This window comes from Mixophyes fleayi, chromosome 6 (assembly GCF_038048845.1).
Source record: "Mixophyes fleayi isolate aMixFle1 chromosome 6, aMixFle1.hap1, whole genome shotgun sequence".
NCBI classification, from domain to species: Eukaryota; Metazoa; Chordata; class Amphibia; order Anura; family Limnodynastidae; genus Mixophyes; species Mixophyes fleayi.
This window is the reverse complement of record NC_134407.1, coordinates 44,900,844-44,927,833: the sequence shown is the minus strand read 5'-3', so window position 1 is coordinate 44,927,833 and position 26,990 is coordinate 44,900,844. Positions and strand designations below refer to the sequence as shown.

Here is a 26,990-nt window from a genome sequence, read left to right as displayed (position 1 = left end):
ATATTTATATTTCAATTGGTTACTTCTAAGTAATATAAATAGAATGGTGACCTTCTAGTTCAGCTGACTGGGATGTCCAGAACTATACAACATCATTAACCTGGATAGGGATATTTGATTGGTAATAAGTCCTTTCATTCTGTGCTCTCCTTAAACGGAGAAAGGGGATCACAATAAGACAGAGTCGCTATTAGACTGCAACTCTAGCCCTAGTATTCAATCAACATGATCTAGGCATTTTTTCAAAAGATCATAAGGACTCACCAAGCCCCAGATTTATACACAGGAGAGAAAGAACGGCGCGTGCTAGCAGAGAATGCTAGTCTTAACAGTAGTATATTAATCACACTGGTTTAATTAGCCATATACACTTTTTAATATTTCACTGCTCTACCAATATTTTTTGTTGTTATTTTAATGTATACTAATAAACTAGAATATTTCTAATAATCAATAATAACTATTTCATTCTATCCTAAGAGTGCCCCTTTGAAACACTAAGGTTCTCTGTTGTTTAATATTTCTCATATTTAGTGTGGGAGCACCACTTCTAGGGTTTTTGACATGTATTTATAATTAGAATACTTAAAATATGTACTATATGGATACCAATAATTGAATAGTCATTACCTAGTAGTAATTAGGATATCCCTGGTGCGATTTTCACAAACTTTAATTATTTAATGCGCTCTACAAAATGATAGCTAGAATCTGATGGTTGCTATAGGCAACATCTCCACCTTTTCAAACCTGCAGTTTAGTAAATGTGCCCCCAAATCTTCAGACTGCACTGTGGCCCCAGAGTAAGTTATCTATATTGCTGTGAAAGTGACATTTGTGGGCAATAAAAGATCAGACTTATCACTCAGTGACCAGGGTAATCTGTTTTATACAATCCCTTACAAGAAGCACATCTACAATGTTTAAAACACATAGCTTATTGTTATACCATTTACATGGTTCTGTTCATCGACCAGACACAATATATTTCAGAACAACTGGTGCATTAACAAATCAGTATAATCAATGCTGCCTCTATTACAAAGTAACACCAATCATTTTTCGGATAATTAGACAATGTGTAAATTGGCTTGTTGTTGAATGAAACCCAGATAAAACCCAGATAAAACATATTAATTCTATATCAGCCTTCCCAAAGTCATCTTGCAAGTTTTCAATGAATATCTGGATTTTTCTATTCTTCAGTTTGCCAATTTATAGGAGAATTACACTGAAGGCAGGTGGAGATTAGCACAATGTGCAGTTTTATCTTGCCAGTAGAAAGGAAAAAAATCCAAGCTGAAAATTACTTGTAGTATCATCTATTTTCAATGTTTTACACCTGCAGAACTTGGCTAAATTTTAGTCATAATTTTAGATGTAAAAATAGATTTTGTTATAATTATTTATATTGTACATTGTGTGCGTAGTACGCTGTGCAGTATTACAAGACATGCCAGTAAGCTTAAAGTGCTAACTTTTACTTGTCCCCATAGTAAAGCAAGGTACTGTTACTATTTGTTAGCCTAATCTGTGATATATAGGGATTTTACTCATTGCTGGGACATCATAGCCAGTAAACGTGCCATGTTAATTTAATAATACTGGAGCTTTTCCATATGTAATTTGGTGATTAATAAAAGCAGTAAGGACCACAGGGCCCTCATATAGTATATATATCTAAAGTAAAGATTACCCACTCACCACAACTCTTGTTAAAAAATTCCAGTTATAAAAAAAAATGCTGAATCCCCAATACTTACCCTTATCCTCATGTGAAGTTCCCTAATATTAGAAAAATGCTAGTGCTTTTATATGACTTCTATTAGCAGAAATAATTAACAGTAGGGTGTGCGCTCTTCATCATCATCATCATCATCATCTATTTATTTATATAGCGCCATTAATTCCGTAGTGCTGCACAGAGAACTCATTAACATCAGTCCCTGCCCCATTGGAGCTTACAATCTAAATTCCCTAACATGTATACACACAGACCGAGAGAGACAAGGGCAATTTAATAGCAGTCAATTAACCTATGAGTATGTTTTGTTATAGGGAACCTCTTCCTGCTAGCCTGCCTCTAACTCTGCTGCACGAGATCTCGGCCACCAATACTTGGATTAAAAGAGATAGCACGTGTTTTGTTTTAACACTTTCTCCCCATCCTCACAGAGCAGGCACATTTGGTAGAAAGACACTGCGAGCAGCGGCTGATACATATGGCGCGATCGCTGATTGGCCGCAGGTCACTGCCCCTTTCGAGGTAACTCTTGGTCCTCTATTACAGAGGATCCCTTGACCTGCTTAATGAGGACACATCATTGTGAGTTTAGAGGGGGCGTAGTCACTCTCAAGCCAGATTTAGTGCCAGCCAAGCAGTTAGGGAGTTTATCATGGTTTTAGGTGGATTCAGGGCCGTTTGGCCATCCACGCTTGGATCGGATAATAAGTTAGTTAGCTGTCCCGCAGTGCTCTTTCTCATGATAGGTTATTTGTGAAGGTGGAAAAAGGCATCCACGCTATGCAGTTTAAGGAATTCCCAATGAAAACTGAAATGATGACATCAGAACTCACCGATTATAAATAATAAAAAGTCACTAGGGTATATTTACTAAACTGCGGGTTTGAAAAAGTGAGGATGTTGCCTATAGCAACCAATCGGTTTCTAGCTTTCATTTATTGAGTACTTTCTACAAAATGACAGCTAGAATCTAACTGGTTGCTACAGGCAACATCCCCAGTTTTTCAAACCAGCAGCTTAGTAAATCTAGCCCACTGTTTATACAGCTATTTTCTGAAGTATATATAATTATATATATATATATATATATATATATATATATATACAGCAATGTTTTAATCAGTTTTCCAGAAGTGAATGTATTTTGGCATACCACATTCTCCCTGTTTGACCTTGATTAATCATTGCTCTCTGTTCATGTGTTACGTAAAGGAAATTACGTCCTGTGTCTACTACATAAGATTGCTGTAAAATAGACCTTCATTTGACCAGTGTCTATTTATGTCAGACATAGTATTTATTACCACATTTCCATAAGTTAATTTGGCAGCATATGAGTTTGTTACGTGTAACCCTTCACCGGTCATTTCAAAGACGTTCAATGACACAATACATAATGCATGCATATAAACTATCCACAACAAAGAGCGGTGATCACCTACAGGAAGGGTAGAATTAGAATGCAGTGACCATCTCAGGACTCCAAATCATACTGCAGCCTATTGCAAACACCGCCTGTTGGCTAAATTACACTGGGGATGTTTTATATTTGATCTCGAGCAGCAGCTTACTGTACAGTGTGAAGCTGGGAAATTGTTGCAACAAAATCCCAGCAACAGCAGTTTAATAGACTAACAGTGGTGAAGATTATTGTCAGAGTGGTGAATTTACAGTGTGACGAAATGCTTTAAACTTTAGTAAACTAACTCCATGACAAATGGGTCTAGGATTTTTTTTTACCCATTTATTCCAAAACACTTTACGAGATCTTTGGTAAAATTGTAACAATCAGACGAAATTCTGTTCTACACTGATAGCAGCTGCCTGACGTCCCATTTTATGAACACAGGATATTTTCAGGAAACTAAATTCAGTAAGTTTATTTTAGTGCCGCCACTTGCATTTGAACAGCTGTGATCGTCTGCTGGTGCAGATGTGAAATGAAGTAGTATTTCCATACTTAATTATAATTTTTTATTGGACTATTAGTCAATTACAGTGCCTCTTCAAGTATAAAACAGTACTAACCAGTTAATGAATGTTTGAAATTAAGATATAAATACACAGGTTGTATGGCAAGGTAGTCGAGCAGTGGCAAGGTTGCATTTTTCAGTGTAATTGTTACGTGAGATAGAGAGATGCCGATGGATACGTAGAAATCAGGGGGTAACAGGTGGCCCATGGGCAGTAAGCGGCCCTCTGGTGGTACTTTGCAGCACTCCTCAGAGATAGAGAGATGCCGATGGATACATAGAAATCAGGGGGTAACAGGTGGCCCAGGGGCAGCATGCGCCCTCTGATGGGACTTTGCAGCACTCCTCAGAGATAGAGAGATGCCGATGGATACATAGAAATCAGGGGGTAACATGTGGCCCAGGGGCAGCATGTGGCCCTCAGGTGGATTTTTGCAGCACTCCTCAGAGATAGAGAATCCTGATAGATATATAGAAATCAGGGGGTAACAGGTGGCCCAAGGGCAGCATGCGGCTCTCAGGTGGGTCTTTGCAGCACTCCTCAGAGATAGAGAGATCCCAATAGATACATAGCAATCAGGGGGTAACAGGTGGCCCATGGGCAGTAAGCGGCCCTCTGGTGGTACTTTGCAGCACTCCTCAGAGATAGAGAGATGCCGATGGATACATAGAAATCAGGGGGTAACAGGTGGCCCAGGGGCAGCATGTGGCCCTCAGGTGGATTTTTGCAGCACTCCTCAGAGATAGAGAATCCTGATAGATATATAGAAATCAGGGGGTAACAGGTGGCCCAAGGGCAGCATGCGGCTCTCAGGTGGGTCTTTGCAGCACTCCTCAGAGATAGAGAGATCCCAATAGATACATAGCAATCAGGGGGTAACAGGTGGCCCATGGGCAGTAAGCGGCCCTCTGGTGGTACTTTGCAGCACTCCTCAGAGATAGAGAGATGCCGATGGATACATAGAAATCAGGGGGTAACAGGTGGCCCAGGGGCAGCATGCGCCCTCTGATGGGACTTTGCAGAACTCCTCAGAGATAGAGAGATGCCGATGGATACATAGAAATCAGGGGGTAACATGTGGCCCAGGGGCAGCATGTGGCCCTCAGGTGGATTTTTGCAGCACTCCTCAGAGATAGAGAATCCTGATAGATATATAGAAATCAGGGGGTAACAGGTGGCCCAAGGGCAGCATGCGGCTCTCAGGTGGGTCTTTGCAGCACTCCTCAGAGATAGAGAGATCCCAATAGATACATAGCAATCAGGGGGTAACAGGTGGCCCATGGGCAGTAAGCGGCCCTCTGGTGGTACTTTGCAGCACTCCTCAGAGATAGAGAGATGCCGATGGATACATAGAAATCAGGGGGTAACAGGTGGCCCAGGGGCAGCATGTGGCCCTCAGGTGGATTTTTGCAGCACTCCTCAGAGATAGAGAATCCTGATAGATATATAGAAATCAGGGGGTAACAGGTGGCCCAAGGGCAGCATGCGGCTCTCAGGTGGGTCTTTGCAGCACTCCTCAGAGATAGAGAGATCCCAATAGATACATAGCAATCAGGGGGTAACAGGTGGCCCATGGGCAGTAAGCGGCCCTCTGGTGGTACTTTGCAGCACTCCTCAGAGATAGAGAGATGCCGATGGATACATAGAAATCAGGGGGTAACAGGTGGCCCAGGGGCAGCATGCGCCCTCTGATGGGACTTTGCAGAACTCCTCAGAGATAGAGAGATGCCGATGGATACATAGAAATCAGGGGGTAACATGTGGCCCAGGGGCAGCATGTGGCCCTCAGGTGGATTTTTGCAGCACTCCTCAGAGATAGAGAATCCTGATAGATATATAGAAATCAGGGGGTAACAGGTGGCCCAAGGGCAGCATGCGGCTCTCAGGTGGGTCTTTGCAGCACTCCTCAGAGATAGAGAGATCCCAATAGATACATAGCAATCAGGGGGTAACAGGTGGCCCAGGGACAGCATGCGGCCCTCAGGTGGGACTTTGCAGAACTCCTCAGAGATAGAGAGATCCCGATAGATACATAGAAATCAGGGGTAACAGGTGGCTTCAGGGGCAGCATGCGGCCCTCCGGTGGGTCTTTGCAGCATTCCTCATCAGAGTCATTTCCTCTCTTTTTTTTTACTGATTCTGGTGTCGGAGTGAGAGCTTGTCTCACAGACTACATGTTAGCTTAGTCCATGATTGAATAGTGATATATTCCAACCAACTTGACTTCCCAGACATAATTCATGTTACTGATCTGATCTCATAATGTGATCAGATCATATTGTGAGATCAGATTCTCTTGCTTATCTGCAAGAGAATGTGTGACTCCCATGTGCAACCCCAGGGCCCTTATAAGGCATCTGAAATACAATTGAATGCAGGCCTTAAGGAGCAGATTATTTTTGCGTTTCAGTTTTGTGTCCATAACTCGGGTGGTCTGTGCATATTTAAGCCAATGGTGCCTGATCCTTAGTATGCATTATATGACAGGTAACTCTGTATTTTCAATGTGGATGATAATTGAATAAAATATAATCCTATATATTGTGAATGTATATTGTATAAGGAGGATTGCTAGAGATTCATGAACGCATTCTCTGCACAGTGCTGTGCTATTGTACATTCATCATGAAGGCCATTCGTCAATTTTCAACTGTACTTCACAGCTTGGTCTAAGCACCTGCTGCTGGACGCCAATGATATTCTAAGGTATCCATCTGTTCATTATACTGTTCATTTCTCCCTTCTCTCATTAATCCTCTGTCACATTATGGAAACATTATCTGCATGTCTTAACATAATTATAAAATCAGACAAAACAGCTATTATTTTCTAGAAAGTACTTTATTGTCCCTTATGTTACATTCTTCTTTTGTTATGTAAGAAATATCTGTCATGATGGAAGTGACAGATCATAGCACTGTGACTAGCAGTTGTCTGTGGCTGTATGTGACTTTACGTGCTTCTTAGTGACAGGTAACGAAGCCTAAACTTTATTCACTAGGGGATGGATGTTACCATTGTCCATCATGTATCCCAGGTAATTAGTCTCTGCTTATCCAAGGCATGTTTATTATGTAGCAACAAGGCTGGCCCTGTGGAGAAAATGAAGACCTGCATTTGTTTTAAAGTGTACCTTCCACTGTACATTAAATATAAAAATATCATCATTACTGGGGTCATGAGTCCAATTCAACCCGACCTTGGCCTTATCTGTGTGGAGTTTGTATGTTTTCCCCGTGTTTGCGTGGGTTTCCTCCCACACTCCAAAAACATACTAGAAGGTTAATTGGCTGATATTAATTTGAGCTTAGTCTCTCTAGGTTGGTGCGTGTGTGTTCGGGAATTTAGACTGTAAGTTTCAATGGAGCAGGGACTGATGTGAGTGAGTTCTCTATACAGCGCTGCAGAACTAGTGGCGCTATATATATATATAAATAAATAAATGATGATGATGATGAGGATGAATGAGGATGAGGATAGGGGGAATAATAGATGGCAACCAAAGCCACCAGAGAGATTCATAAGAACTGACTAAGGATTACAGTTCTTGCTGGACTCAGAGGATAAACCTGTATAAGCTGTAGTGTGTGCCGCTGAATGCCAAGGTGACATGGGTGAGGCATGTAGTGGGCATAACGGTAGCCATTGAGCACTAACTCAGTGCAGGAGTCGCTGTCGGATCATTAAGGGGTACACTCACTTATACCGATATGGGCACATGGCTTCTAGGTAAAGAGTAATATATATATATATATATATATATATATATATATATACACACTTTATACAATTAGGCTCTGAAACCAGCATGCTATCCCCTATTTCCAGTGTAAACATCTGAATAAGTGCCTTAACTCAAGTTACCACGAGGGTTAACCCATTCCTCAGATATCAACATGTCAAACTTTTGTGGTTGAACTCTTAGGGTCTGAGTCATTAAGGAAAGTAAGGCAAAAAAAGGTGTAAATGTTCTCCAGGACAAACTATGTTACAGTGCAGGGGGTGCAAATTAGTTTATTAATGTGCGCATAGGTTAAATAATGGTTTATTTTTCATCTAGCACACAAATACGTGATAGCTTTATTTTTACACTGAAATTTAAATTTGATCTAGGATATGCCATATCCCAACTAAAAATCTGTCCCCCACATGCAACATTCCCCCTCCCCCTCCAATGCAACATGGTTTTGCCAAGGTGTAAAGTTACTCCTTTTTTATGCTTTGCTCTCTTTAATGACTCACGCCCTTAGTTGTGATAATAATGTTTATTTAGAATACTGTGTGTTTGTCCAGGCATATGATACCTGGCCACAAGACTAACCTCTACTCGTTGGCATTCAGGGAACATTTAGGCTCCAGTCGGCAATCAACATTTCTAAAAAATAGTTGGAGCTTGGGACCCTGGTCAATTGTTTTATTTTCCCACCCCCAATTGATGGCACCGGGAGGCTGTACATTTTAAACCTGCAGAAGGTTAGAGCATTTGTCTTTGTTCTTCCCTCAACAGTGACTTGAGGGATTTTCAACTTATAACAGGAATAAAACCAGGAAAGTTATAAGCTAGATCAGATTTATAGGTTCCTCGTTATGAAACAGTTATTGGTTCCATAAAGTTTCAAGTATCTTAAACTCTGTCATGGCCTGGAAAGACTTATTTTGGACAGCTCTATTCCAGTAAGCTGCTTCTGGGCCAGCAGTGGGCCAATGACAAGCCGGAGATTACTTTGTACTGCATTCTCTGATATGAAATGCCTTTTGAGTTAGCAAAATGTCCTGGGCTGCTGACACCAACACTCATTTCAGGGGATCAGTTGCATTCTCATTTAAGGTAACAGGAAGGTGTTATTGGCGCAGCAGGTGCAAGTGTTTGCAGACTATGGCACAGAGGAATTGTCAGCAAGCAATACAGCAACGTGGCAACATATTATGTCTGATAAAACGGCCATCTGCAATGAAAGGATTTCTCTTTGCATTTTGATCTTTCTGGACCTGCTGGGTGATTGCTACACAGTAGTGAAATAGAAAACACAGAGGATACCAAAGGAACATCTGTGACCTTGTGAGCATGCATATGGAAAGACGTAATTTACATTTATAGTTTAGAGAACAAGACATGCACACACAGCACAGGAGTAGGACGCCTACATGGGAAAGTCAGGCAATGTAATTACCTCCACGTATGGATTACGCTGGATATGACTCGGACTCTTCTTTCACATTGCGCCCTTCCATAGGGTGGAGCGACGACGACGACAGCTACGGGGAGGAAGAAAAAGTCACTCAGTTAGTGGCATCGATATTTATGTTCATTTTATGTATTCCAGTAGGGCTTATTGGCATTTAGGTGTAACATTTGTAGTACAGCAACCAAGCACTTGCTTTCATATTCTAATTTGAACTAGACAAGATAAAGCTAATTGCTGATTTGCTGTCGTGGTTTAGTGCACAATTTGCACCTATTCTCAGTGTTAGTAAATATATATATATATATATATATATATATATATATATATATATATATATATATATATATATATATATATAATATAAATATATATACACACATTAAATGTAATCTTGCATTATCCAAACTGCATTCAACTAGCTAATCATTCTGGCTTGTTTACTTATTTTTTTATACTATATTGTTCTTACTTTGTATACAAATGTTTTCTATTAAAGTGTAACTAAATGTGAATAATATGTAGTTTAATCTCAGAGTACTTCTATGTACACAGAACAATCATGCAAAAGATTCTGCTTGCATGTTGCCATATTTCTCTTAAAGCCTATCTCACTAAATTGCTTTTTTTTTAGCAGTAATGCATGCTATGTTTACTTGTTACATGTAAACAGGTAGAAGTATTAGTATCTAAATACTTTCTTTACCTGTTTGCATAGCACACTTTTAAAAATAATATATTATAGGGTCTATGAACTAAGGTAAATATGCAATAACTGCAAATATGGCAAAAGTCCACTCTTTCCTTCATGTTTGCCTGCTTTCTGTCGTGGCCGTCCGTTGGGGACAATGCCAGAAGAGGAGTCCTGGCAAAGCTACAGAACGCTAGAATGGTAATGAGATTTATCATTACCATGCGGCATGTGCCCACTACTGCCCGTGCTCAGATGTGGCACAGTATTTTGCTGCACAGAAGTGACAGAAGGGCAGCTCTGCTCCGTTCTACGTAAGAAAAAGTCTTATATATGGCTTCGGTCTCCAAATATTGACTCTGTGGCAACTCAGGCCCTATGTGAGTACAACATCTCCATTAGCGTATAACTTTTTTTTAGATCAAAATAAACCGCACAATACTACAAGTACCATAGCAGCTCTCAGTCAGGAAATCCTGAAGCAATAGAAATGATGAGTTTATAATGGTATATAATGAATATGATCCTAAAGTGCAGACTATCAGCTTTGATTTGAGGGTATTCACATCCAGATTGGAAGGAGGGTTTAGGATTTACAGCTGTTTCATGGACAGGTGTGGGTTATTCCTTTGTTATTTATGCAGGGAAAAGGTCTGGAGTTGATTCTGGCATTTGCATTTCGAAGCTGTAGCTGGGAACCCACAACATGCGGTCAATGGAGCTCTCAATGCAATTGAAACAGACCATCCTTAGGCTGCAAAAACAAATTAAATCCATCAGAGTGATAACGTGAAGCTTAGGAGTGGCCAAATCAACAGTTTGGTAGAAGCACTGGTGGTCTTGGCAACACAAAAAGACCTGGATGTCCACAGAAGACAACAATGGTGGATTATTGCAGGATCCTTTCCATGGAAAAGAAAAAATCCTTCACAACATCCAGCCAAGCGAAGAACACTCTGCAGGAGGTAGGCATATCATTATTCAGGTCTATCATCAAGAGAAGACTTCACTAGAGCAAATACAAGGTGAAAACCATTCATAAGCCTCAAAAATAGAAAGGCCAGATTAGTCTTTGCCAAACAACATCTAAAAAACGTCAGCCCAGTACGGGAACAGCATTCTTTGGACAGATGAAACTAAGATCAACCTGTTCCAGAATGATGAGAAGGATAAAGTATGGAGAAGGCTTGGAATGGCTCATGATCCGAAGCTACCACACCATCTGTAAAACACGGTGGAGGCAGTGTCGTGGAATGGGCATGCATGGCTTCCAATGAGACTGGGTTACTAGTGTTTATTGATGATGTGACAGGAGATAGAAGCAGTCAGATGAATTATAAGTGTATAGGGATATGCTGTCTGCTCAGATTCAGCCAAATTCAGCAAAGTTGATTGTACGGCGCATCACAGTACAGATGGGCAATGACCCAAGACATACTGTGAAAGCAACCCAGGAGTGTTTTTTAAGGCAAAGAACTGGAGTATTCTGCTATGGAGGAGTCAATGACCTGATCACAACCTGATCGAGCAGTTCACTTGCTGAAAGCAAAACTAAAGGCAGAAAAACAACAACTGAAGACAGCTTCAGTAAAAGCCTATCAACATCAAAGCAAAACAAAGGAGGAAACCCAGCATTTGGTGATGTTCATGGGTGCCAGACTTCAGTCATTGTCTGCAAAGGATTTGCAACAAGGTATTAAATGAACATTTTGTTTATGGTTATGTCAATTTGTCCAATTATATTTGAGCCCCTGAAAATAGAAGAGTATGTCGCAAAATGGTTGCAATTCCTAAACTTTTGATGCAATATTTTTGTTCAACTCCTTGAATTATAGCGGGTTTTTTTTTTCATTTCATATCCATTGTGGTGGTGTACAGAGCAAAAATTATGAAAATTGTGTCTCTGTCCAAATATTTCCAGACCTAGCTGTATATACATATATATAGTGGTTTGCAAAACTATTCAAACCCCTAAAACGCCTTTATTACAAATGACACACATTGTTCCAGACAGTATATTTATTGTAAACCAATAGGCTCTTGCTGTACATTTTCAAACTCATAATTCATTATTTCTATGCAGATTTAAAAAAATAAGCAAAAAAGCTGTTTGCATAAGTATTCAACCTGTGTAGACAAGTACTGGGTAGAACCACCTTTTGCTACAACAATAGCTTTAAATCTGTAGGGGTAAGTTTATACAAGGTTTACGCACTGTTCTGGAGTGATTTCTACCCATTCTTCCTTGCAGATTTGATCCATGTTGTTTCGGTTGGCTGGCTGATGCTTGTGGAACGCACTATTCATATACTGCCACAGATTCTCAATTGAATTGAGATCTGGACTTGGCCATTGTAGAAATTTCAATTTTTTGTTGTTCAATCATGCCAGTGTTGCACACTCGACTCCCGGCAGACTTACCTTCCTCCGGCGCTCCGCTCCGTCCCGGGCGCCGCCATCTTGGATTTGAACATCTGGTGTCTGTTCCTTTAGTTACCCTTGGTGCTAGACTTGGCTACCAGCTTTCTACTTGTCTTCAGAGCTGACGCTCCTTCCAAGTACCTGCATACCAGCTTTCTACTTGTCTTCAGAGCTGATGCTCCATCCAAGTACCTGCATACCAGCTTTCTACTTGTCTTCAGAGCTGACGCTCCATCCAAGTACCTGCATACCTGCTTTCTATTGGTCTTCAGAGCCGATGCTCCATTCAATACCTGCATACCTGCTTTCTACTTGTCATCGGAGCTGACACTCCATCCAAGTATCTACATGCCTACCAACTCATCTACAGAGCTGACACTCCATCGGCTCTTCCGGTATTTCATCTATCCTTCATCGCTGCTGCCTGTTCCTTATCTCCTAACTTCCCTTAAGGGTCTCGCTCAGTACTCTAAGCAGGGGCCGTGACCTGCGAGGCAGATGCATCTAAGACCATACTGCTTTGCGGCGGTTCCTGGTGAACACCGTCTCCTCGTTAGACTCCGCGCCCTGCTGCAGTAGCACTAAAACTGTATGAACCCTAGGATGCGCATCGTAAAGTCCTGATCCTCGTGTGGAACCGTGACAGTTGGTTTGGCCTTGTGCTTGGAATCTTTGTCCTACTGGAAGGTAAAAGGATTCTACCAATCTTTAGTTGTATTCTAGCACACTGAATCAGGTTGTCTTGCAGAATCTCCCTAGTTTTCGCTCCCTAGTTTTCATCCCCACACACAACATGATGCTGCTACCCCCATTTTATTATATTATTAGTATTATTAACAGGTAGCATTAATTCCATAGTTTTTATTTCCTTTGCAAATGTATTTTCCACACAGACATTGGACATATCCAGCAGAGTCCTGTGTAGTACAGCAGAACAGACTACACCAGAATTCATCAGCGCAGGTGTCTTTAGATCGGTTCCTTGTTGAATTTGGAGGTGAGCAGAGCCCATTTCCGTGTGTTTTTAAACAAACGCACGTTGCGCTCAGACTGCGTGTCTTGATGAATCAGGCCTGAATGAAGTGATAAGAAAGAAGAGCTTTCGGATATAGTCATTTAGGATCATGAGCATCCACTTGGCCTTTGTGTAGAGTAAACTTTAAGAATTGCAGAGAATGTGACTTTTCTGTGATCCAGTGATCTTGGATTTATTTCTTTGATTCAGTCAATAGTGGCAAAAAGATAGCCCATGTTTCATCATCACTGAGGATATGTAACTCACAGCGGTTTATATACAAGTGGACAAATGGATGATGTGAGGTTATAAAGCCGTTATTTATTATTCCCACACTCGGCATACAATTGTTGCTTACCCGATGGTAATGGAAATCTCTGATGATGCCAGAACCTCTCTTACAGCGGAGCACAGGATTTATATTCCTCTAGTAATGCAGCACAGTATCAATCTTGTGGTAACCTGACAGTTTATTCTGACAGGTGAAGGTCTGGATAAACCAGCAGGTAATGTAATACTTGGCCCGTGTGCTTCCACCACAGGACAGAGGAGAACAATGCAGTGGGAACAAGCATTTGTTTTCACGGCTTACAATCTTCTCAGAACCTTCTGCAAACAGCTGTCATCTGTTCTGTATCACAGTTCCCCATCTGTTGTAACGAGAAGGTGTTGTGATTTATTAACTGGTCTTCATGCTATGGTTCTTTGTCAGAAATGGGTCCCAGTTTGGGGTGAATGATAGCCCAGGTGCATGTCTAAGGTAGAACATGTCTCTGGCCGGGGCTTGTTTGCAGCACACTGGCAAAAGAAAGACTGTAAGTGGTATTTGCTATGTTTTATAGATGCAAATTTACAGCAAAGCAGAAACAAAGAAAGAAAGCACCAGAGGAGTCATGAGATGTCTACAAGTCTGCGTTCACAGTCAGTAGTGGGGGATGTGGTGCTGGGTAGCAGTGTGATGACCTCACACACACACACACATATATATATATATATATATATATATATATATGGCAGACAGCTACACCTGATGCAGCTGCCCACCCTGCCTTTGCTTCATCTCAGCCCTAGCCTGCGCACTGTATTTTGTAATAAAAGGTTATTTCTTCATTTGTTATAGAGTGATAGAGTGATCTCGACCTATGCATTGCATATTTGCCAACTTGCTGAAGTTGGCTTCCGGGAGCGGGGGCGTTATGTTGAACTCCCCCATGACGTAATGATGCAAACTCGTCATTTGACAGCAGGGAGCGGGGCCAAACGCGGCGTTTTGGAGCTAATTCTGCCCACTTCACTAGGAAGTGCGGGAGATTGCCACACTCTCCCTGGAGTCCTTGAGACTCTCGCGAAATGCGGGAGTCTCCCGGACATTCCGGGAGAATTGGCAAGTATGATGCATTGTGGTCAGCAGATGAATGTAATATTTATAGCAATGTGATCATTCACTGACTGCATTTTGTAGATGTTCAAAATAATCCCAAGGTTACGCCCAGGAGAGTGATTGTTTCTGGCCCACAGACTGTGCAAAATTGTGACAACTGACACAGAGTTGTCTCCCTCTGTCTCATTACTAGATTATAAAATGGATTGTGCAAAGCAACTGTTCCTAAACAATTTGTGGCACAGTGTTGTGTATTATTGTATGCAGTATATGTAAAACTGTAAAACTGACTGACCAGATCACCCCATGTATGGGCTGCTTAACACAAGCATTCTGCAGTATTTCATGGCAATGCTGCCAATTAGTGGGCTTTCTCTGCTACTGCCTATGCTCATCTTACCTCAGTAGAGACATGGCAGCTTCCACTACTACTAAGGCCAGTTTATATAACAGTCAAGCAAAAACATTACATAAATAAAGTACATTTTCTTTTTAGAAGTTGGCACTCAAATATACTTTTATAGCTCTTGCTATAGGCGAGGTTATTAGTTTGTTTAGTGTTATTAGCCTGAGATAGTTATTATGGATTAGTGCTTTAGCTATTATTAGATATTTCTCTAAAAAAATCCAATAAAATAAACTAAAACCTACATCACTTTAGTTCGTCATGCCTAAAGCTAGGTACACACCACAGAACATTTCTCCCGATAGGATATGAACATGCAGATTGTTGTGTACAGTCATGGACAAAGGTTTTGAGAATGACACAAGTATTGATTTTCACAAAGTTTGCTGCTTCAGTGTTTTTATACCTTTTTATCAAATGTTGCCATGGTATACTGAAGTAAACTTACAAGCATTTCATAGGTATCAAAGGTTTTTATTGACAATTACATTAAGTTTATGCAGAGTCAATATTTGCAGTGTTGACCCTTCTTTTTGTAGACCTCTGCAATTCGCCCTGGCATGCTGGCAATCAAATTCTGGGCCACATACCGACTGATGACCACAAGTTCTCAATGGGATTAAGATCTGGGGAGTTTCGATGTTTCGATCCTCGAGCCACTTAGTTATCACTTTTGCCTTATGACAAGGGGCTCCATCATGCTGGAAAAGACATTGTTCGTCAACAAACTGTTCTTGGATGTTTGGGAAAAGTTGCTCTTGGAGGCTGTTTTGGTACCATTCTTTATTCATGGCTGTGTTCTTAGGCAAAATTGTGAGTGAGCACACTCCCTTGGCTGACAAGCAACCCCACACATGAATGGTCTCAGGATGCTTTACTGTTGACATGACACAGGACTGATGGTAGTGCTCACCTTTCCATCTCTGGACAAGGGGTTTTTTCCAGATGCCACAAACAATGTAAAAGGGGATCCATCAGAGAAAATGACTTTACCCCAGTCCTCAGCAGTCCAATCCCTGTACCTTTTGCATAATATGTCTGTGACTGATGTTTTTCCTGGAGATAAGTGGCTTCTTTGCTGGCCTTTTTGACACCAGGTCATCCTCCAAAAGTATTTGCCTCACTGTGCGTGCAGATGCACTCACACCTGCCTGCTGTCATTCCTGAGCAAGCTCTGCACTGGTGGTGCCCCGATCCCGCAGCTGAATAAACTTTAGGAGACGTCCTGGCGTTTGCTGGACCTTCTTCAGCGCCCTGAAGCCTTCTTTACAACTATTGAACCTCTCTCCTTGAAGTTCTTGTTGATCTGATAAATGGTTGAATTAGGTGCAATCTTGCTAGCAGCAATATCCTTGCCTGTGAAGCCCTTTTTGTGCAAAGCAATAATGACTCCACATGTTTCCTTGCAGATAACCATAATTAATAGAGGAAGAGCAATGATTTCAAGCACCACCCACCTTTTAAAGCGTCCAGTCTGTTATTCTAACTCAATCAGCATGACAGAGTGATCTCCAGCCTTGTCCTCGTCAACACTCATCTGTGTTAACGAGAGAATCACTGACTTGATGTCAGCTGGTCCTTTTGTGGTAGGGCTGAAATGCAGTGGAAATGTTGTTTTTGGGATAAAGTTCATTGTCATGGCAAAGAGGGACTTTGAAATGAATTGCAATTCATCTGATCTCTCTTCATGACATTCTCGAGTATATGCAAATTTCCATCATAAAAACTGAGGTAGCAGACTTTGTGAAAAATATTTGTGTCATTCTCAAAACTTTTGGCCATGACTGTACACGTTTTACACGATTTACCTTCAGATCTGTGCTCTTCATCTATCATAACCATCAGCTGAATAGATTGTGACTTTGTAAACTCTATGGAGATCTGCCTACACTGCTGGCCGTCAGTGCATACACACTGCAGAATTTAACCGACATCATTCCATCGTTTATCAAGATTTATAGTCCAGTTATAAAATGAAATGATATGAGGTGCTTTGGTATAATAAAAACATTATCATGGGAGCATACGCACAATATCGAAGCTAACAGTTGTGTAACGTGTTGTGGTGGGCACGCTAATCGGGTTAAAAACCTGTAGTGTGTACCCAGTTTAAGGCTTGAAACCTCTACCTTTCCATGTTTTACAGGCACTTCACTTGCAGCTGTTCGTTATTACATATAATTATAGCAGCGATGTCCCAAGAATTTACAATGCCCAGCATTTGTTTAAACATCTCAATGCTTCAACATCTCAGCACATCCGTTGTTAAGAAATAATTTGTTGTTTATGCAGTTTACAGTATCACATTACTGTCAGTCCGATGTCCCTACTTTCACTGACTTTATTATGTTGACAAGCTCTAATTAGGAACTGTGTGTAAACTATAAGAAATCTTCTAATGATGTTTTCTGAACAAACTGTAATTACCAGTACATTTACATAAGTATAAGATTACACTTTAAGACTCAATCATGTGCAGATTAATTCACTCCTTAACATGTGAGATGTACTGATTGTAATTCTCCAAGTTCAATTTATAGAATTGTACACAATGTTTTGTCAATCCTAATCTCACAGTGCTGCCAGATCTGCTGCGCTGTAGGCCGAAAATCTTGTCCTATTACCTATTCAAGTCATATTTAAACAGTAACATAATTAAAATTGAGAGAGACTTGTTTAATTTAATCTAAATTCATGTGTTATTAGTTTAAACATATATACATGTCTTTCTGGCTGGCTAATATGAGTTGGTAAATGTAATGCGGACACTTTATGCATCAATGGTTGTATCTATTTTAAAGCAGTTGATTAAATGTCAAGTTTTCAGTGATATTATAAATGGCAGAACCTTGACATGTAAAAGCTTTTTAAATCCGTAGTATAATACATTTTATTTTGTACAGAGAGAATGTCCTCTCTGCATTTACATAAGGTAAAGAGAGACTCGGGCACATTACATTGAAACCTGTATTCATTTTGGACACAATATATGTTTGATGTAATACTCGCTTTGTTCAGAGTTAGTGCCAAGTAAAACAAGACAATGGTTTCCATGGTTTCCTGCTAATTTGTCCACTAGGGGCACTGTTCCATTAGAGTTGTTGTGTATTAATAAATGCTAATATGCAAAAAAGAAAATATTTGTAAACACATTTGCCAGAAAGGGGGGTACAGGTTCCCAGAATTCCCTCTCTAGGTCAGACTTACAGAATAAAATATTAAGAATTGTTGTTGTATTTTGAGCCCTCTCAAGTTGAATTAAAACCTTGTATAGAACAGAATGTGTATGTAATGCTGGTCCTATGTACAGTATGTATGTACATAGACTATGAATATTTTGGTGATGCCATTTGGCATACCTCCTTACCTTTAGTTCACTTCATTATTTGATCAATAAGAAGAGCTACCACAACTTTTTAAAAGCAAAACCTTTGGTCTGGAGCATTCAGATTTAACTTAACACCATACAATGAGCTCAGAGCAGCAGCTGTTGGTGTTCATCGTCTGAAAAGTATTATGAGTCTATTTACAAACAATTTGAAGTCCATCATTCTATAGTGAGAAAGTTTATATCCAATGGGAGAACACTGAAGATAGCTCTTAGTCTTCCCAGAAAATGGCTTCCCAGCAAATACACCTAAAGGCCAGACCCTATGATGCCCTGAGAATTTGCAAAAACCCCAAAAGCTACATCCTGGGACCTACAGGCCTCTTTCAATGTTAATATTCATGACTCTACCATCAGTAGGGCTTTCACGCAGGGGTAGACAGGAAAAAGACCTTTTTCTCAAAAACAAAAATCACAGTACACCTCAGATTTGCAAAATTGTATCTGAAAGAAACACAAGATTTTTGGAACAATGTCCTCCATGCAGGCAAGACCAAGGTACAGTTCTCCAGTCTTAATGCACAGTGCTATGTTTGTTGAAAACCAAGGTTTGACCACAAGAACCTCCTCCTACCAAGCATGGTGATAGAGGGGAAAATGGTGGTGATGATGATGATGATTCAGGCTTGGTTTGAAGCCACAGAACCTGGACAACCCATAGTCATTGGGTCCATCATGAACTCCTCTTTATACAAGAGTTTTCTAGAGGAAAAAGTAAGGGAATCTTATTAATAAGTGAAGGTCGGCTGAAATCGTATCATGCAACAGGACAATTAACCGAAGCACACCAGCGAATGGGCGAAAAAGAAATTGAATGAGTAAAAAGAATCAAGATTTCCGAATAGCCAAGTTCAGACCTCAACCTCATCTAGATGTTAATAGATCTTTGCATAAAAGAATGCCCTCATATATCAATGAACTGAAGCACTGTTGTAAGGTAGAGTGGGTCAAAATCCTCAAATATGATGTAAAAGACTGATAATATCATACAGAAAACAATTAATTCAAGGTATTGATACAGGTAGATCTACAAACTGCTAAATCGTCAATTGTACTTATTTTTCCCACACATGGCTGCATGTTGGCGTGTCTTTTGTTGATGATTGATGAGAGTTAATAATGACCTGATATGAAACAATTCAGATTTGAAAGTGGATGTATTTCATTTTAATACATATATTTCTCCATAACGTAGCTACCAAGAGAATAGATCAAGCAGGACTGTACCAGAGTTTAATAATTCCACTTCTGGAGAGAATTTCTGTTCTGTTACTAGCTGAAAGGGGGAGGGGGTGAGTGGAGAGATTTTGAAGAAAACTTATTAGGCTGGCATTCTCTTTTTACAATTTCCATGCTAATAGAATTTATATACGCCTCAGTCTAAAATGGAAAATCTCATGAAAACAACTTAAAATGTTGCCCCAGTTATTGAAATAAAATCCCCTATGATTATTCCAATTATTCGCCACCTTTATGTGTTTAGGTGGTATTGAGTAGATGTACCTCTCATCTATTTATCTTCCAATACTGAGCTTTTTCCTCCATACATACAAATGAGCTATTCCAGAATACATAGAATAAAATCATTGCTCATTATTTTCTTTCCTGTTTGCTGCAAGGCAGAAGTAGCATTAGATGTCATGCAATTTACTCAATTCCCCATAATCTACAAAAGCACACAAAAGAAGTGAAATACGGGATTTATGTGCTGGCAGGATCAGCGCCTTATTTTTATAGAGCTGTAAATTGTCCCTTACATCACAGCTGCAATTGGATGCACTTACTCAATGCAATGCCTAAGTATGACACTTCACACTACAGGAAAGGAGAATGGATAGGACAGATATTCTCTGTTCCGCTACTGACAAATGTATATCACACCTGCAGCATCTTCTACCCTGCTTCTAAGAGTTTGCATTTATGCTTGTGTATACCATGATATGAAAAGCATGATAGCTTATTGGTTAGCACTTCTGCCTTACAGCACTGGAGTCATGAGTTTGATTCCCGACCATGACCTTATCTGTGTGGAGTTTGTATGTGCTCCCTGTGTTTGCATGGGTTTTCTCAAGGTGCTCTGGTCTCCTCCCACACTCCAAAACCATACTGGTAGGTTAATTGGCTGCTATTCATTAACCTTAGTCTCTCTTGATCTGTGTATGTGTTAGGGAATTTAGACTGTTAGCTCCAATGAGGCAGGGACTGATGTGAGTTCTCTGTACAGCGCTGTGGAATTAGTGGTGCTATATAAAAAGCTGATATCTCCCAAATGTCCTGCTTTAGGTGATACAGTCTTGATGTCCTGTGTAAAAGGATCCCTGTATTGAGGTGGGAGATATGTCCCAGTGAGTTATGCCCGTTCAATGCCATACATAACATTGAACTGGTGTTTTTAAGGGAGGGGATGGGAACTGGGGGCGGGCCAGAACTTCCAAAGTGCTGGGCACACCCCTGAGGGACGTGGCAAGCACCCACTGTCATGCGGTTACGTTCTCTAAGCTTCAGAAAGTGCTATGTCCCAATTCTTAACTCATACATTTTGGGAGGTATGTACAGTAAGCGGCTATGAACAGATTACAATTTTACTGTACATTAAAATGCTATTTTTATATCTTTTGCAATGCCTACAGAATAAGAAAAGATAGTGATAATTGCATACAGAACAAGATAAGTGTTACAAAGTAACAATTACTCAAATTAATTAAAATGCCTGAAGCAATGGGTCTAATACATTGATATTGGAAGCAAATGTTTATCCCCTACCACTTCCAAAACTTTGTTTTATTTATTATGTTCTACAGTTCTGCAGTTTGCAATGTCCTTGGCTACAAAATAGAATGCAGCTCCTAGAGATCCGTCTTATAGGTATACCCGCATTTTAAATAAGCAGAAGTAAAACATAAGCATATGGCGTTCCACCGCTTAAGTTTCCTTGGACAGTACCAGAGTCTCATTGCATAGCAGTCTGGGGACTGACAGCCTGTGTACCAAAAAGAAGATGTCTCCTCCCTCACCAGTACCTCACAGATGGAGGAATGAGACTGCACAAACCAATGGGGGTTTGAAGAATCACAACCCTCTAAGCTACTGCCACAGGTGACGGGGGCCCAAGAGCCCGCTGCACAAGGCCTGGGATTCTTTTTGGCTGCTCTTATCACCGCTTTGCTAATTCATGACTTGTACAGGGGAACAGGAGCAACCTAATGGGTGGGAAGTAAAATGTAACCATAAATTTACAATATGACAGTAATTGTGACAATGGATAAGACACTTTTCCTCTGTCTTGGAACTTGAGACATACCGCATGGATATTCTCTATCCCTCTGACAGTGCGGACTACCAGTGGCCAAGGGCCTTTGTAATCTCTTCACAAATTCAGGTCTGCCGGTGCTCAAACACCATGAGCTATACTATAGTTTATATATAGTCTATACATAATAACAGGAATTGTGCTGCTATTAAATAAGAAGCCAGACTCATACACCTTTGATTAAAAATAAAACTCTTATGGAGAGTATAACCACTGTTGTATACATCATTATGAGAATGCCCCCACCTCTGACCCCATAGAAAGCATTGTTGGGAACTATGTGGGGACATCTATTTAGCTATTTGCGACATGGGCAAAGTGAGACTTTGATCGTATTGAATTCGATATGGACAAACACATTCTAACCAGACCTTAATATGGATACAGTATATAGTTTGTATTCCAAAATGTTTACTAAAACATGAAAGGTTGTTATTTTCTTTGTTAAAATTATTGTACTTTCTCTTTCTCTTAAGGACAGTCTTGCTAATCGAACAAAAGAGAATAAAACAGTATCCCAGATACCAATGCCCTTCTAATTATTTCCTGTAACCCTCCATCAATCATAAAAAAATATCTAATAAAAGGATAATAATATTTGCTTTTCTCTTCTAGGGAAGATGTCCGGACGGCAAATGTGATTGCTGCGGAGGCTGTGACTTGTCTTGTTATTGACAGAGAGTAAGTACCATAGTAACAAAATAGTCAGTGGACCTCAAGTACAAAATGCAAAATCCTCTTTGGTGACGTCACCAACCTTGTTTTGTGCCGACTTGTCTAGAGTTACACCAAGGTGCGCTGGTTTATGGAGAAAGATGGCGACATTTCCAATAGAACAAAGGTTTCCAGTAGCCAATGGGAGTATATGGGTAGGTTGAGGACATTCTTTGCCAGTTACAGAGGAGGCTCAGCAAAATGTCAGATAAAGGGGCAGAGAGGGTGTGAATTTGGTAGCATTTCAGAGCTGATGACGATGGACTCGTTATATGCTTTAATGGGACACATTGTGCAGCTTCCAGCTGCACTTCAACGGAGAAGCACATTCCTAGATGAGCTTTGAATAACATATGTTTAATAAACCAGTGTTCCCAGATCACCCTCATTATATATAATTGGTGACATGACATATTAAATTAAAACAAATAATAAATATAATACAATATATATATATATATATATATATATATATATATATATATATATATATATATATAAATGGATACACTCTCTTGTAGTAAATGGCATTTGGGAGTAGCAGGTGAACGGAGAACAGAGTAAAAGAGCAGTGATATAGGAAGCACAATGGAGCTGTAACATAGAGACTGCGAGAGGCTGGAAGAGAGTGATAGAAAGGGGATACATTAGAGGGAAAGCTGTGGTCACAACATAAAATGCAGACATATCCAGGGAAGGAGAACAAAAATAAATTATAAGATCAAATGGAAAGGAGAGAGATTAGGGGTATATGTATTAAACTACTTGTTATACTACTTGTTATACATTCGTATGCGATACACAATGATCAACAGGAAATAATTCAATAAAAAAGGTAACTTCATATAAAAATAAATGAGCAAATCAGGGACTGTTAGCAATAGTTTGTGCACAAGCTAATTCTAAAGGCTCATGCGTTTATTGAAGACTAAGGGGTATATTCACTAAACGGCGGGTTTGAAAAGTGGAGATGTTGCCTATAGCAGCCAATCAGATTCTAGCTGTCACTTTGTAGAATGTACTAAATAAATGATAACTAGAATCTGATTGGTTGCTATAGGCAACATCTCCACTTTTTCAAACCCGCAGTTTAGTAAATATACCCCTAAGGCTTTAAACACATGATAAAATACAAGTGTATTCAATCTGCATTTTTAAAATGTGTCTATAACAAAGCAGGAAGTTGTCTTCTTGTTCATGGAATTGCATATGTAAACACTTGTTATCCACATGTAATTACATTTTCAATGTGTTCTTCTGAGATAAATGTAAGTTATCAAAAGTGTTGACGCATGTTAGACTTGCTGAAATGGAACAAGAACTGTTCCAAAAAAAGCAAGCTACCATGGAAGCAGGGGCGGGCTGGCCCGGATGGCAGGGGGGCATCGCCCCCCCCCCCCCCCCCCGACCGGTCAGAATTACCGATGTCAGGGGCGACGGGCGCATCACAAGACATGCGATCCGGCCGCGTCAACGCACAGGCGGCTGTCATCAATGACGCGGCCGCATCTCTCGTCATGGGATGCGGCCGCCTGTGCGCCCCCCGGGCTGGAATTGCCAGCCCGCGCCTGAATGGAAGTTAAACGCATGTGAAACCACAAATATGTGCGGCCCCATTTGGTATGATGATTTTATTTTCACAGAGGTTAACTTGTGTTTAACTTGCATTGGTGAGCACCTCCTAATTGGAGATTTTAATGCTAGTATGTTTCTGGTTCGAGTCCTATATATTTTATTTCAAATGAAGTTAACTACAAAACTTACTCCCTGTGTTATTATAACTGAAATTTAAATAGGTGTAATAATAACATAGATAAGCTAAATATAGAGCCATATATCCAACTTGCATACCACTGTTTAGATATAAAGTTTGACACAAATATCTAACCTCCAAGTATTCATTCATTTTCAAAACCACATGAGACTGAGCTGAGAAAATAAATAAACTCGGGACACCAATGTTTCTGTGTTTTCCTTGCAGCTGATTACATTAGGGACAATCTATCTGAAGAGCATAAAACACAGTTTAGAAAATGCATCAAAAGCAGAAAGTACACTTTGAACAATGTAGCAAGTGCTTCAGAAGATAATGTTTATAATATATATAGATATGGCATACTTGCCAACTCTCCCGGAATGTCCGGGAGACTCCCGCATTTCGCGAGAGTCTCCCGGACTCCTGGGAGAGTATGGCAATCTCCCTGATCTGCCCAGAATTCGGTTCAAACACCGCGATTCACCGGGAATCGCGGCATTTGGCCCCGCCCCCGCTGTAAAATGACGCGAATTGCGTCATCATGTCACGGGGGCAGGGCTAAAATGACGCGATTTCTGAAGCCCCGCTCCCTACACACCCATCTCCACCATGCAGCTCCCGGATGAAAATTATTGAATGTCGGCAAGTATGAGATACGGAAGTGGGACAGTATGCCATACCAGCACCAGGGGGCGGATCTAGAAAACTGTTGTACCTGGAGCGATTTGGGGAAGGAGGGGGGGGGGGGGATTTAGGCCCCACCCCATTTCTAACATCTTAGGCTGCCGACGGCTGCACACTATGTGCAGGTCTGTCCAGCCGTGACAGGCAGGGACAGTGTGCTGCCCGGCTGCTCTGATTGTGTTCAATCAGAGCAGATGGGCAGCACACTGTCCCTGCCTGTCACGGCTGGACGGACCTGCACATACTGTGCAGCCGTCGGCAGCAAGTGTCTGCTAGGGGGGGCGATTGCCCCGATAGCCCCCCCACCTGTATCCGTCACTGACCAGCACTTCTTCCCACTGCTATTCACACAGCCTATGATGGAGGGGGGTCTAGTGTTTAGTAACATCACTTAAGTGAAAAACACACATTTACACATTTTGAGTTAAATATGCAATTAGGGGTACTGTTATTGTGTGATTTTCTGTGATTAGATGTCAGATCAATTTATGCAGTCTTAATGCTAACTAGGCATGTATAACAGACCAACCCAATCCCACCATTAACTGATCACTGGATATGGATAGAATCATTTTTTTTGTTAAGGTACATACTGACCAGGGGCGCACGCAGGGGGGGTTTCTGGGTCTTCAGAAACCTCTCCACTCCGCTAAAGAAGTGCCCCTACATAGCGGCACTGTACTATATAGCAGCCGCGGTGCTGTCAAATAACATCTTTGACAGCGCCGCGGCTTCTGTATAGTATAGTGCTGCCGAAATGGAGCACAGCAGCTCTCTCACTTTTTTTTGGGGGGGGTGGGGTGGGCTAGGGCGACCCTGCTGACATCCAGTAAATCTCAATAATAACAAGCAAGAACGGACTGTAGCCCCAGACCCAGTGCAGAGATGTAGTGATGTTTGCAGATAAATTGTCAGCTAATATTTTGATTTGGTAACAAATATAAAGGAGGGCTGGGTGACATGCACATATGCATTTGCTCTGTACAGTATAATTTGCCTCATAGTCCGTGAACTTTATATATGACCTAGCTTGCAATACATGCAGAATCAGGAAAGATTGTAGGACACAAGTCTGAAATTAAGTAATGTAGCTCTTGATATAATAATTACACGTTTTGGCTTTTTCACAATAATTTCTGTCAGAATATCTCATATGATATTGGATTACATGGCTGTATGAAATTATATCTACTTCCAGTGTACTGATTAAGATACTTGGTCACAAGAGTCATGGAATTTATAATTACCATTTGTCTAGCATGTTGTTTCCCTGACACAGATACAGGAATTAAAGTGGTCCCTTCTGAGCAAGACGTGGACACTCCAGTTACAATTTAGGGCCAAGTTGGTTCTATATTGATGTGGATGAGTTACCACATGGAGTCCTGTTGAGACATTTTCCTGCTGATTTACATGAGACGTGAGGTTTCTCTAGTGACAGTGACTTAAACTCCTCACTGAAGGCATGCAGGGACATCACATGATATCTAATCTAATGACACTACAATGCTTAAAAAATAAGCTGTGGTTTGCAAGATAGATACTACAATAACACTATGGTTTATGGGCCGGACTTACCTGTAGACCCCAGGCGATGGAACCGTTCTACCCATATTATATTCCACCACTGCTGCGTCCACAGGGAATGGAGCCCACCGGTGTTTCCTCAGCATCCCGTTAACTCACTCTCACTGCACAGCGGTGTCAGGCTCCTGCCTGCCTGTGTCAGGTATTTTAGCAGGAGACCTTAAAAAGTTGTCACTGATTGAGGGAGAAATGGGGGGACACAGGGGGCACATGAGGAATATGTGGAGGGGCAAAAGGGAGAGGTGGAGGACACAGAGGGTCTTACATCATTTTATTTGCCTTTGAAATTCTAGTTTTCAACACCATGTAGTAAGATACAAGCCATTAGATTCCCATTTTGTGTATCCCCCAGCCATTCAAACATATTGTGACTCTGCTCTCAGAGTTGAGAAATTACTATTTATCCACTTAAATATGGAAAAAAACACAAAACAACCATTTAACTCCTATATTTGTCTCTAATATAGTGGCTTAGTGCATTTTTATTGTAGCCTTTTACCCATTAAGTAAACTAGAATATTATGTCTTTTAAAAATAAAACAGATATGACATTCAGCATCTTCCTAGTCACAATGACATTGACAATAAAACGACTGAAAAAATATAATTTTTCATAATAACTGACTATAAAACACTTGTATATAGCAGTGATAAAATATTATTTTTATGTACTCTCAGAACAATATAAAATTCATCAGGGTTGTAAATTATCGAGGACCTGAGCAGCAGGAGACAG

The 26,990-nt window shown here is 40.6% G+C and overlaps 1 protein-coding gene across 4 annotated transcripts in view; it reads left to right on the top strand.

Annotated features, from left to right (window-relative positions):
- PRKG1 (protein kinase cGMP-dependent 1) overlaps nucleotides 1-26,990 on the top strand; it is a 796,378-nt gene that overhangs the window by 703,676 nt on the left and 65,712 nt on the right. For all 4 annotated transcript variants that reach the window (XM_075216377.1, XM_075216376.1, XM_075216374.1 and 1 more), the window contains exon 8: nucleotides 22,129-22,194. In XM_075216377.1, coding sequence (XP_075072478.1) covers nucleotides 22,129-22,194 — 66 coding nt within the window. The remainder of the gene's footprint in view (nucleotides 1-22,128; nucleotides 22,195-26,990) is intronic.